This window comes from Nestor notabilis, unplaced genomic scaffold (genome assembly GCF_000696875.1).
Source record: "Nestor notabilis isolate BGI_N333 unplaced genomic scaffold, ASM69687v1 scaffold21602, whole genome shotgun sequence".
Classification (NCBI taxonomy): Eukaryota; Metazoa; Chordata; class Aves; order Psittaciformes; family Psittacidae; genus Nestor; species Nestor notabilis.
Genome location: NW_009919988.1, coordinates 12,277 through 26,015, shown reverse-complemented (window position 1 = coordinate 26,015; position 13,739 = coordinate 12,277). Strand labels below are relative to the sequence as shown.

The 13,739-nt window shown below is 38.0% G+C and overlaps 1 protein-coding gene across 1 annotated transcript in view; it reads left to right on the top strand.

Annotated features, from left to right (window-relative positions):
* The first annotated feature begins 962 nt into the window (after positions 1-962).
* CLIP4 (CAP-GLY domain containing linker protein family, member 4) overlaps positions 963-13,739 on the top strand; it is a 24,917-nt gene continuing 12,140 nt past the window's right edge. Inside the window, exons 1-6 of the mRNA XM_010010489.1 lie at positions 963-1,089; positions 4,085-4,224; positions 5,118-5,211; positions 6,041-6,202; positions 9,355-9,473; positions 11,504-11,740. Of these exons, the coding sequence (XP_010008791.1) occupies positions 963-1,089; positions 4,085-4,224; positions 5,118-5,211; positions 6,041-6,202; positions 9,355-9,473; positions 11,504-11,740 (879 nt within the window). The remainder of the gene's footprint in view (positions 1,090-4,084; positions 4,225-5,117; positions 5,212-6,040; positions 6,203-9,354; positions 9,474-11,503; positions 11,741-13,739) is intronic.

Sequence of the window (13,739 nt, the reverse complement as noted above, 5' to 3'; positions counted from 1 at the left end):
AGCACTGTATAGCAGTCTGCAGAATACAAATTTAGGTTGTTCAACAGAAGTGCTGCTTTTACCCTGAGTATTTAACAATAAAAATGTAAGATGCAGAACTTCAGGTTTTCAGCTGTTGAGATATAGTCTCCAATAGTGCAGTAATGCTTGTTTCTATTAAGAGTGATGCTTTTTGTTACTGAATTTCCCAACTAGATGTCTTACAAATGGTAGCGGCTCTCCTAATGTTAGCTTGTAAACTGTAACTAGAATGTAACTTGGCCTGGTTGTTAGAAAATGTCACTACAGCTCTGTATGGCCACTTAATCTTTCTTCTCTCTCTTAGGTTGTGCTAAGGCCAGAAAAGTTGACTGGAAACAACACCAGAGTGGAGGTTTACAACACTGTGGTAAGTATGCTATTTCAAAAATGGGAGAATCTGGGAAAGGAGCTGATACGGAATCATGAGTCCAGGAGTGAGTCACTTAGTGATGAATTGTCTGCAGCTTTGCGTGGGAAGATGAAAGCTGAGAATCTGTAAAGAGGAGAGAGCGGTAGCTGGTAGCATGTTCTTGCTCATGGTAAAGGAAAGGAATATGCATGCAGATTATGAGCACAGGTACTTTATGCTTTACATTTTCATAAAGCTGCAAAACACACTAATCCATTCATCATCACCATGTGGTTGCTCATTTTTCATTACTGCTCAAGAGGAAAACTGGGGGGGAAATACCATATTTTCCATTAATAACATGCAAGTTTAGTGATGAAGTCCAAACTAGAAGTTGACTGTCCTTGACACCATACTCTACTAGCTTTTACTAATTCACTGTATTAGTTTGCAAGAATGTAAATAGGAATAGTTTGTGCTTGCAAAAAGGAAAGATTTTACTCTCATTGCATATCATACTACGATAGAACTAATCTGAAGTATTTCTAATGAGGTTATTATTTTTTTTCCCTCCTAAAGTGGCTTATAGAAGATGACTATAGAGGATCTCCCAGAACCTTCCTTAGAAGGAGACTCCCTCATTGAAAGAGAAAGGTTCTTAAACTCGGAAACATCTGTTACTTTTTCTGTTGCTGCAGCACCGATGCCTTCAGACTGTGGTATGTACTTTGAACAGAAAATAAAGTTGTGATCAGCAGAGAATAGATTTGCGTAATAAATTTTAAGAAAAGCTATCAACTCTTAAATTACTCTTTATTTTCAGAAAAAGTTTACTGCTTATTAAATAAATTCTCTTATTATTTTTGAGGGAAATGAAAGATGAAGACCCACACTTTTTCTGTTTTTTTTTAATTGCATCACATTTAAATTGTAATATTTTTTTCTTCTGTTTCTTCTGCGTGTCTGTGTGGTTAGATGTTTTTAGGCTTTTTGCGTCTCAGTGTACAACTGGATATTGTGTTAAGATGCAAGATTGCAGTCATTTAATGTAATTAAGCATCCACATCATGTTTAAAACCTCCAGAGGTACACTTTTTCTTGTGCTTTCAGTATGTAAACAGTAGACTATGGAGGGTATTTCTGTTCGAAGTGTAGATGTATGTGGTGGTAAGTTCTGTGAAATGAGTGTTAGAAAATTCTAGCAAGTGTCAAGTGATCAGCTTTTGAAATAATGTTGAACTGGCTTCTTAAATTACAATATTTTAAGCAGGATATATAACATTTAAATGTCGCTAGATAGGGATCTTCATAGAAAGCTACAATTGTAATGTCTTTGAATATTGCACATGATGTTAATAAGCATCTGTATAACTTATAAACTACTGCCTCCATCTCTCTCTCTTCCCCCCCCCCCCTCCCCCCCCCCCCCCCCCCCGGCATTGGTTACAGCAATCAACTATATTCAGGAAACATAAATATATGTAATATTCAGTCTTTGACAGACTCAGCATTCTTGAGACTCATTTGATGAGTTAGCACAAGTTGGAAATTCAGCAGTTCAATACAATATATTCTAGTACACAGCATGTGTCTTTACATGGTTTAGCTCTGTTCTCATAACTTCTCCATCCTGTTCTACTCTGTGTACTGCCAAAATCTTTTCTGTTCTTGCTCTCTTACACCTTTGAAAATTTTTTCATTTGCCATTCTTTAAATATTTTTGTGCTGTGCTATCTTGTAACAACACTGTAGTATCACTGTTACCTGTCCTACCTGGTCTGTGCCTTCTCACTGAATACAAAAAAATTGCTTTTATAGGAGGTGACTGTCACCTGTGTAACAGTAATATTAGAGAATTTGGGTAAAGAAGTTTGAACCAGCACAGGAAGAGATTCTTGGTCATTACATTAAGTGCATTTATTTTTCCTTAACACAGTTGTGATCGATGCATGAGAAGGAGGTGGAAAAAGTAATGTTTTAAAGTATGTAGATGTTAATGTCATACTTTCATGGAGTTTTATGTTTTAACAGATTTTCTGTAACATTTCTTTGGTTTGCAAACACTACAGCTGATCCCTGTTAAGCACTTGCAATGGTTGTTATTAATACTTAACATGTTCTCAGGTGTTTTACCTTAGCATGCTGATTTTAAGAGTCTGCTAGAGTTGATTTCTGATAAATAACTTGGCTCAGGTTTGCAGCTAGAAACCTTCATGGTAGGGTAAGAATTATGCATGTTGTGTAAGATTGTGTTGGTTAGTTCACAGAATCATAGAATATGATATGATAAGAGAGCAGGGACATCTTCAACTAGATCAAGTTGCTCAGTTGTCTGTTTACTTCATAGCTTTCAGCAGTAGGTCAGCTGTGGTTTATATGGAAGTCAAATATAAATAAATCGGTACATCTGTGTCAGCGCGTGGGACGTAGGTAAGAAGTGCATTTTGTGCAGTGCTGGGAGATAAGGCGTTTGGGGTTTTTGTATGCTAGATGCATACATAAGTATCAGTGAAGTTGTTCTCATTTTCATTCTTGTTGAATCAAGGCAATGCAGTTAGAAGAACTCCAGGTAGCAAGCTCCATTTATGCTTTTACCTGTTAATCGAATCTAGAAGTGTGGTATGCTCCTTCTGAGGCAAGGTTATGATGATTCATTCAGAGGTGCTTTACACCATGCCATACACCTAGATGTTCTATTTTACTTAAGCTGCATGTGTGTTCTGAGAGCCTTCTATCTGTGATTGATGCAAGCTGACATTGTGCATTCATTTGAAACCTTTTAAAAAGGCAACTCCCTGATAGCTACAGGGGGGGTTAAAAGTTCAGTCTTTTCCATGATTCAGTCATTTGCTGATGAGAGTAGATTCTGCTCCCATTCCCTCTCCTAGTAGCTGTTGCTATCCAGATTCTTTCACGGAATTTTCCAGAGTTGGAAGAAATTCCGCAAATTTAAAGTACAGTATGTGTATATACATGCACACACAGATGTAAGGAACATGAAATATTATGCTGTAATAACGAGGTGGTTTTCACACCTGTACTTTGGGTTGCCTGAAGTGATGTGAAGCTTAAAATCTAAAAAATAGATATTTTTTCTGATCTTGGTTCAGTGGCTTAATTTTTAAAGATATTTTTTACCTGCAGCTGCCATCAGCTGGGATTGGTACATTTGTGAACTTTCTGAAAATAAGGAAGGCCATAGAATGCTGGCCTGATTTGTGCATGTGTTGATATTTTGTTATGTCTTATGTAAATTGTGAGGGAAGAAGGAGGAAAAGACATGTTTTGTAGCAAACAGAGAAATCGTGTATAAGTTTAATCACTGGGAGATCAAGAGGCTTATGTGTTCTTGGGGCAGCTTAGAATCAGCAGTCTTTGGCTAGCTTGAAGCAAGAGAAAGCCCTTATTAGCATCATCACTGCACATCTCTGTTGGTCTTTGCCTAAACTTAAACTCAATCTTGCAGTACCATTGTACTGGTTGCTCATTCAAAGCTTTTTCAGAAGTGTAAGAAAGACCTTAGTATTAAAGGAAAAATAGACCAGATCTTAAAGAAAATTTTCCAAATTAATTCAACATTGATTTTCCAGTGTGATTAGTAGTGAAGTGACTCTCTCTGCTGGCTTTTCTTTTTGCCTCTGAGTTTGAAAAACTAAATTAACATTAAAACTTACAATTGTACCTAATGATTCCTTTTTTTTTTTTTTTAAACAGAGTTTTCCTTCTTCGATCCAAATGATGCAGCATGTCAAGAAATACTTTTCAACCCAAAAACATCAGTTTCTGAATTGTTTGCTATCTTACGGCAGTGGGTTCCACAGGTCCAGCAGAATATTGATATTATTGGGAATGAGGTGAAGTATAAATGAAGATCTTTGAATGCTTTCAGTGTTGAAGAACAATGGTGATAGCAAATAAAAATAGTTCATTCAAAATGGAACTAATCCTAAATGCAGATGCAGTTTCTGCCTTTTAACAAGTATATACTGATGAGTGTCTTGTATTCCACATGCTGTCAGCTTTCATTTGGAAAGAGAAAGATGATGCATAAAAATTCAGTACATTTGGATAGATGGCAGGAACAACGTTTCTTAAAGCAGTTGTTCAGAGACCCTTGGTGTTTCAGTTACTTAGCAGTAATCTTGAACTCCAATATAGGAAGTTACAGTGAAGCTTGACCTCAAGGGCAGTGTTTCCAAGGCACAAAATTAATTAGGAACTGAAATATATTTGCAACCTGCAGTTGTCTACTTTCAGAAGTCGCCTTGTTTCCAGTAATTCCATCCTTTCTTACTCTTCTTATTCTTCTGAATTACAGACTTCTCTAGGCAGGAGGGGAGTATAGTAAAGATTCTTCCTACCATAGTAAAACCGGGGGTTTCTTTTGGGGGGGGAGGATTGTTGAGAGGTCAGAGAACAAAGGGAGAGAGACTTCATAAACAATGTCATTTTCCTATTGTTCAGTTAAGCAGTTAACCTTTCAGCATGTGAAATTTATGTTAGAAGTAATGATATATAGCAGCTTTAAAATCTGAACAATGAAGGTTAATGATATTCATATAATGCTATTTATTGCATTTCTGCATGTTGCTCAGTCCTGCAGTTACAGTCTATTCTGGCAGGCTTCTTTGTTATTAGCCATTAAAATGAATCCAGGAGTCAATATATCTGAAGTAACTTACTAAATAATACAGACGTTGGAGATATGCCAAAGCTAAAATGTGCTTGTTTTCCATTTGTCTGTCAGATCATTAAAAGGGGTTGCAATGTGAATGACAGAGATGGACTGACTGATATGACTCTCTTGCATTACACTTGCAAATCGGGGGCTCATGGTATTGGTGAGTAAAGAAATGCCGTTATAGATGTAAATCCTTAATTAATTGACAAAGGCTAATCCCACAGACTATTACAGAATTTTTGCTTGCAGTAGATTTTTGGTTTAGTGCTTGGTTTTGGTTCTTCTAGTGGCCTTCAGAAATGAAGATACAGAGCTGTAGCACAGTTATGTCTGTGGCATAACTTGAGTTAGTGGTAATTGCAAACAATCGTACCAGTTTAAACATACATTTAACATCGTAAAGGCAATTTTCAGACTGAGGTGCAATCATGAGTGAAACTAGAATGTTCAGGTGACTGTTCTTTTTTTTTCTCTAATCCTGAGCATGTCAGAAGAAAACAATTATCTTTGCATTGTTATGACCAGAAGTACTGAAAATACATCATATTTAACTCTGTTTGAACAACCCTGTTAGTTTTGATATGTTGTGCTACCTTTTTGCTGACCTGAACCCAGTTCTCCTCTGAGTTTAAGCTAAGTTTCTGAGTGAGGTCTGGCATAGGTTCGCTTTCTGGTGTTGGCAGATCTTTTAACATAACTTCAGCATTGTGGTGTGCAGTGGGTTTTTTTCCTTTATTAAATACTAAGATCCCTGATCTTGATGGGTGACGTTATTTACATTAAAGATAAACAGGTAGTATTACTATATACTGTAGTAGAGATTTGAGCCCTTTATGATAAAAGGCAAAGATTTCTGCATCCTAATCCTAAAAAGAAAGGCATAGTAATTATTCTGCCATACATCGTAATGTTCATTATGTGTTGCACATCAGCTTGGGCGTGTTTTTTGAGGTCAGATCCATCTCTAATCCAGCAAATTAACCTTGCAGGTGATGTTGAAACCGCTGTAAAATTTGCAACACAGCTCATTGATTTGGGTGCTGATAGCAGTTTACGCAGCCGCTGGACAAACATGAATGCCTTGCACTATGCTGCCTACTTTGATGTTCCAGAACTTATTAGTGTTATTTTGAAAAATGCAAAGCCGAAAGGTAGGCCTTGTTACTTTAGTTTCACGTAGTTGTCCATATTTGGTTCTCTGTTGACCCTAAGCTGGTGTGTAGTGGTCTTTAAGCGTGGGGTTTGTTTATCCATTATACATATATAGTTTTGAATTTCTTATTTTTTTTAGTCTGCTTCCTCGGTTTGTATTTTCTCTTAACCTGTTCTTTCTGGTGACTTATTCCACTGATTCTGTTGCTGCTTCTTAAACTTGAGCTTTGTACAAGATGGTAGAAAAGCATAACAGAAATAAAATAGGTTAATTTTAAGTTGTTGAGGACCAAGAGAACGTATGCAGAAACCCAAAGATGTAACTATTCTGGTAAATTCTTAGGGTTTTAAAGATTCCTTAAACGTTGAGAAATATGTTTGAAATGCTGTGAGAAGGGTAAAGGAGGAATGGGGGTTTGGTGATGGCATGTGGCAAACTAGTGACTGAAGCAACATTGATGTGCTTGTGTTTCCCACTTCTTGTCTATGTAGAAGGTTGTGTGTAATGAAAAGCTTGACTTTAGTGTTTGGCATGAATAGATAATACCTTTTGAAATGATAATAGGAAGGACTGGTAATTGGAGCCCTCTTTATGCTAATGTAAATAGAGATACAGAAGTGGTTCTGACCCAGAACCATTTGTTCCTCATTTGGTCAGGATATCAAAACCAGTAAGTAATTTTAATACTAAAATGGTGCAAATGTTAATTTGCATTACTGGATATCCTTCTGATTGTGGCGTTTTGCAGAATGATTTATGTCCTTTTTTAGCTAGCTCTAGCTAAAACCTGTCTCAAAATTCTGAAAAGCTGATAGGCTTTTGGAGTACTCAAGGCTTGCTTACCACATCCTGAATCATCATGGAGGTAATTACTTAACAGCACTGTTACTGCTGTGACATACCTTAAGAGGTAACATGCGTAGGTTTATAACCAAAGACAAAGTAAGACTGCACACTGGTTAAGTCCATATCACCTTTCAGTAGTCCAGGCTCTATAATTTGCATCAGCAGATCAGGTCTTCTTTTAGACCTCATTTGCATTTGGTGTTCCCATCTCCTCCTGTGCAGTGCCTACAAAAGGAGCGGGAATTTGCTCAGATTTCCAAGGAAACCGCTCTGGTTAAATGCCTTGGCAGTTGGCAGGTCTTGAATATAATAAAAGAACATTTGTTTATCTCAGAAAATGTATAAATTGATTTGCCCTATGACGTGAAAATAATGCATGGTCTGAATTAATAGAAGGAATAATCTTAGCTCTGTACTTCATCAGGCAATTTGCAGAGAAGGGAGGATGTTTGTAGAAGGCAAATATGCCTTGGATGGATCCATACTGAACTGGAGAAAAAATGGTTAATATATTCAGAACTTGTTAAGACAGTGTATACTGACCCTGAGAGACCCTATGTGAAACAGCCAGTACCACAGATGTTTCCTTTTGATTTACTGCTCATCTATTTCCTTTATGAGGCTCTGCAGTTAAATTTTTGGTACAGGTTTACTCCTCTATTGTTACAGCAGAGAGCTAGCTTGTTCTTAGATTTTTAGAGGTTTTAAGTATAAAGATTGTTAAAGGCTTAAGAATTAGCAGTGTGAGGTGCCATTAGATAACAACTGTAACCTGCATGGGTTGCTAATGACAGATCGTTGCTGTGTATTAATTTCCCTGAGAGAGTTTCTGGGTAGTTACTGGCTAAAATTTGATATATATGTGTTTCTTTTTGTCACCTGTACTATGCCAGCTTAGACCTAAAACAAAGCTGTAAGAAAACTGTGTTAAATACTCCATGCACAAAGCTCGCAAATCTGAGGAAGTTGCACTAGCCTAATTAAAAAAAATAACAAAGCATCTACACATCAGTTACTCTTTAAAAGCAGCTGTTGCTGACTCAGTAGCTGACAGTAATGATCCGTTTTCCTACAGGTTGGTTCCCACGTGTGCAGAAAATACCTTCTTGATAGCCTTATTAAACATGGAAGTTTTATTGGTTAGATACAACTACACAGCTTCTATTCAGTTTTAAACTGGTGATGGTCTTTTGACATTTGGTATATAAAAGGTATCCATAAAATTCAGAGTCAGTCTTTATTGGTATATATAAAGTTGACATATTACAGACATACATATTTATCTATCTCCTATATATATGTTTTATTTGCCCCCAAAATACTAATTTAGTATAAATACATGAGGATGTTGATATAGTTGGGATATACTTTGTTTATCACATTATGGGAAGGACTTGTGGTTTCTGGGCCAGAGACTGATGCTGGAAAATACTGGGAGACTGTATAGCCCTCGCGTGGAAAGTTTTATGTTTCTTACCAGTTATTTCAGATTGGAACATTATTGCTAATACTTGTTGGCTTTTGGTTTGTGTATTAAATCAGCTGGCGTTTTTAATTCAGGGTCATATACATAATTGACTCAAACTGATATCTTTCTTGTGTAGTTTAGGAGAGGAGTCCAAGACTAAATAGACATTAAAACTCCTATCTTCTAGAACAGTAATAACTTCATAGCAGATTGAAAGATATGTTATGCTACCTCTCTTGTAGTCAAATGCAGTGCTCCGTTTTCTGAGCTATCAGTGCAATACCTTGTGGAGAGCAATTTTTTGAGAACAAAATTTATTTGAAAGATAAAAATGGATAGCTCTTACTTCCATCTTGCCCATTCATAACTGAATTAGTGTAAAGCAGAAGTGTGGTCGTTTTCCCTTGCCCCACTGCCTGCTCACAAAGGAAAACAACTGGTTGGAGATACATCTCATTTTAAAGTTTGACACCTAGGAGCAATAAAATACAAATTTCTGAAACATTAATTCACATACAAACATAAAGTTATGAAGTTAGCACAGTAGATTGGGCATCCTGCATTGCAACAATTTTGCAGTTAAGTCATCAGTATTATAAAATGAATGAAAGTAAATGCTCATCTTCCAGATTGGTTCATGGTATGAATAAACAGATGCAGATAAGGTTTGTATTCTATGTAGAATTATTTCTTATATGCATTTAGTGCATAAGTAATGGTGTCTCTGTATAAATGTTAACATAAACTATAAAAATGAATGTCCTTTCAAGGAATCTGTAGGGTGAAATGTTCATGTAACAGACTTAACTTTCCTCACCTGTGATGTTCCATTGCAGATGTGGATGCCACCTGTAGTGATTTTGATTTTGGAACAGCTTTGCATATTGCTGCATTTAACCTATGTACAGGAGCTGTCAAGTGTTTACTGGAGCATGGAGCAAATCCTGCCTTTAGGGTAAGGAGTTAGGTTGTAGATTAACCAAAAGGTGAAAAACGTACCTGGAAAAACTGAACAATCTGTCCAGGGTTTTGGTTAGCTAAAAATGTGTTACATGGAGCAACAGTGCCTGGGAGAAAAACATTTATAACTCATAGTGCATGATTTTACAAGCTTTGTCATACTTGTGTGTTGAAGTTTGTATTTGTGTGTCACGATCTAGTTCATTAGTTCAAAAAGCTTTCAAGATGTTCTGTTTAGTGCTTGGATAATGAAAAAACCATTAATTGCTCTGCTTACTAACCAAATAATAGGCCTGAGTGGTAGTATAAAGTGCTGCTATATGGGTATAGCCACAGGTCTTGGGGTTTATATGTTATTTTTGGAAGAGAGGGGACTTAGGGTGGGGTTTTGTGTTGGTTTTGGTTTTTGTTGTGGTGGTGATTTTTGGTGGATTTTTTTTTCCTTTTTTTTTTTTTTTCTTTTTTTTGTTTTTTGCAGCCCAGGCAGTATCTGTTCTCCATTTTCAAATTAATTTTTAAATGAGAAAATAGAGTGGTTTTAAGTGTACTCAAAAGTCATGTGTCATGGTTTGAAATCTGGAACATCACTGTTCATACGGTTCATACAGTTTGTCATGATACTCAGTCTAGATCTCTTCAAAACCACTGGTTTTTGTTTTCTTTGTCTCATTATTCTTGTGCATGTACTTGTTTCAGATTCTAGGGCAGCTGCATGTTTAAGAGTCTGTCGTTGCAGGGAGTACTGCTTTGTAGTTGCACAAGCATTCTGAGTGGTCAGAAGGTGGCTCTGCCCTTGAGAAAAGCAATCCGGTGTCCATGTGCCCACTTTTCCTTTCTTGCCTCTGTTCTGCCCCTGCCTTGTGCTGACACAGAGATCTGTGGGGGACCTGGGGGGCTGGATTGTGGGACTGGTGTGACTGAAACAATCACTAATGTGGTGGCTAAAAAGTAACAGCAAACTCCCTGCTCAGCTTTAACCCAGCTGTATCCTGGTTTTAAGGCACTGTGACTTGAATGAAGCTAACTTTTACTTAAAGAATGAATGTAGGTTTTTAAGGAGTAGCTGGTGTTTAATGAGTTTCAATCCTGGAGTAGAGTTCTGACCAGAGGCAGCGGGTAGAGTTTGCTTACATGAGGACAGCAGAGTGTAAATGCTGAGTAAGGATTGGTGTTTTTCTAGAGTTGAGATACGGAGATTTTCGAGTGGCTCAGGGAAGGCTGAACTTGTAGTCTGTTTTTTGAGGAAACAAAGAAAATACAGTTTTGCTCTTTGTCATTCCCTCTTCGAGCTTCTGGTAATTTCTGAGTCCTGGAGCTCAGTTGAGTCAAATTTGGAAGACAGAGATAATTACATTTCCACAACCTTAGAGCAACTGGCAGATAGGCACAGATCCACACTAATGTCTTTGCTCGGGCAAGTGTCGCATGGGACATATGGGGAGTCATCGCTGCTCTCTGTGAATGGGAAGTGCTTGGAAAGGGCTCTGTCCTTAATTCATCTCTCATGGAATAGTCTGTGTCTAAATAAACCTGCAGATTTATTCAAGTATTTATGTGGGATATCAACTTTATGTATTTTATACATGCAACATGTGTTAATTGTCTCTTGTATTTGGAATAAGCCTCACTAAGGAGTAAACTATGCACAGGGCAAAAATAAATTCTTTGGGAGGTGTTAGCTTTACATTATTGGCATTACAGACCAGAATTCCTGCTTACTTTCCTAAGTCTGTGTTCATTCACACAGATAGATACAGTGTTTTGTTTTTTCATGTGTTCTGAATACTAATAATGTTCTTAGGATTCAGTAACTTTTGAAAATGGGACACAGTAAATGCTAGTTTATATATCTAAGGATGTTTTGGCATCTTTATTTGAAAATGTGGATGTTTTTATAGTCATTTGTATTCTAGGAAAAGGTAGCTAATAAAGAGGATTAAAAACTTTCATAAACTGCTATGGTTTTGCCTGATCAGGTTTATCGTGTCACAACATTAAATCCTTTGGTCTGTTATGTTTCTACAGAATGACAAAGGGCAGATTCCAGCAGATGTGGTTCCTGATCCAGTAGATATGCCACTGGAAATGGCAGATGCAGCAGCCAGTGCAAAAGAAATCAAGCAGATACTGCTCGATGCAGTGCCTCTCTCGTGTGACATCTCGAAAGCCATGATTCCAAACTATGACCATGTCACAGGCAAGGCCATGCTTCTATCGCTTGGCCTGAAACTGGGAGATCGTGTTGTTATAGCAGGACAGAAGGTATGATGAGCAACCTCATACTACCCTTATAATTTCTGGATAGTCAGTTTACTTATCCCTTTGGAGACCCCTCAAATCTGAGGGTCTAAAACTGGAAAGTGTGAACTCCAGATGGCAGTAAGGATCTGGTTACAGAAAGTAGGAAGCTAAATACTTACGTGTTAAAGAAAGTCACTGTTAGGAGAAGCTGTTTTGACAGGCACAGTCTGAATTTTGTATCCGTAAACAATTTTCCAAGTCTTCTATAGTACCTCAGCATGGCTCAGCTTTTATTAATGTATTTGGTGTCACATCAAAATGATGGTAAAAGTTACAGCTGTGAGTTGCCCAGCTTTCAGTTACGAGTATTCATACATGAATTACCCTTGACAGTTTCTAGAAGGCAGTAAAAGAAACTTCAATTCTGCTTAGCCTCTAGTAACCCGATTTCACTGGTGCAATGCAGCTAAAATCTTGGAAGCGGCACTGTGCTAACAGGGTTGGTACATGGTTCTGTGGAAGTATAAGAATGCAGTCAGTACTGGCCCAGCTCAAATGTGAACAGCTTTTAAGAAGCTACCTTGCTAAACACATCTTAAAAATGTATTGTAAAAATAGAACATTGATATTGCAGTTAGCATTCATACCTTTTATTTGCTCTGATAGCAAGGGCTCTGGAATGATTTAAGAGTGCTAGAATTCTTTTAAGAGCTCAAATATTTCTCTAGTAAATAGTAAAGGCATTTGTGAGCAGGATTTTATGAGTAGCTTTATCTTTAATAATTTTTCTAGTATAATTTCAAACTTGTAATTGTCACATCAGAAGTGTGGTAAAGTGAGCTCCACTGAGAGGGCAAAGCAGCTTCCATTCTGTATTTCATTTGGTATGCTTGAAGTTGGGTCAGGGAAAGCGAAGGGATCGCTAGCTATGCAGAAGGGATTTTAACTGAAGTACGTACAGGAAGCTGCTTATTCTTTAAGTTCATGGAAGTTTCTTTTACAGAAAACCATTGCCCTGTGAAAGCAGTGAGAATGTAACTGCAAGTCAGCTGAGGCTTTATAGCAGAAAAGGAAAGAAATTAGTCCTTGTTTATCCTTCCTCCAAGTGAGGCCCATAGAACTGTGCTGTAAAATGCCACAGAGGGATAAAGCTTCCTGGGTCTGATTATGTGTTTTTAAATTGAGTAAGATACTATAGTGTCTTTTAAGAAGTTGTTGGAAGCTGTTTTCCCGCTGCCAAAGGCCAGCAGGGCTTTCCAGCTTGCTTTTATTTTTAAGGGAGCCAAAGCTGCCATACAGGAAGGAGGAATGTGACTGCACTTTTTGGTCTTCTTTTTCCATGTCTGCTTTCCTACCTTCCTGTCTTTGTGTGAGAGTGTGAGAGGAGCTGTTCTGCATTACTCCCACATTGCTTCCCACCCACTTTCTCCATTTGTCTGAATGGAGAGGTGGATATCAGCCCTGTCTTCCCCTCCCCCTGGATACTCATAACTGTGTGCAGGGTGGAGCAAGAGCTAGAACAGGATGATGAAAATTGTGCCTCCTTCCTAACCTCCTCTTGTTCAAGGCCAGGCTGGACAGAGCCTTGGGTGACATAGCTTAGTGTGTGGTGTCCCTGCTCATGGCAGGGGGTTGGAACTAGATGATCTAAAGGTCCTTTCCAACCCTAACTAGTCTATGATTCTGTATGGAAGCTGGGATGAAGGCTCTGGAATGCAGCATTTTTAGGAACAGTATTCATGGATTCCTGTTCTCTTCCCTGCTTCTGCAGTCTCCTCATGCATCAGCTTTAATGAAGCTGGATAGCCAAACAGTAGATGTGCAAGGGAAAATGGATTCCTCTCTTTGATTCCTACTGTGGCTGTTGTTGGAGTTGTCCTACAGGGTAGGAAGCTGCGTAAGCAGGTGTTCACATGTACATGACTTGGGGTCCCCCAGTTTCACTGGCTCTCCCTGTGCTAGAGTACACGATAGCTGAATGGCTGCTCCATGAAATGTGAGCGCAAGGAAACTAGTAGCT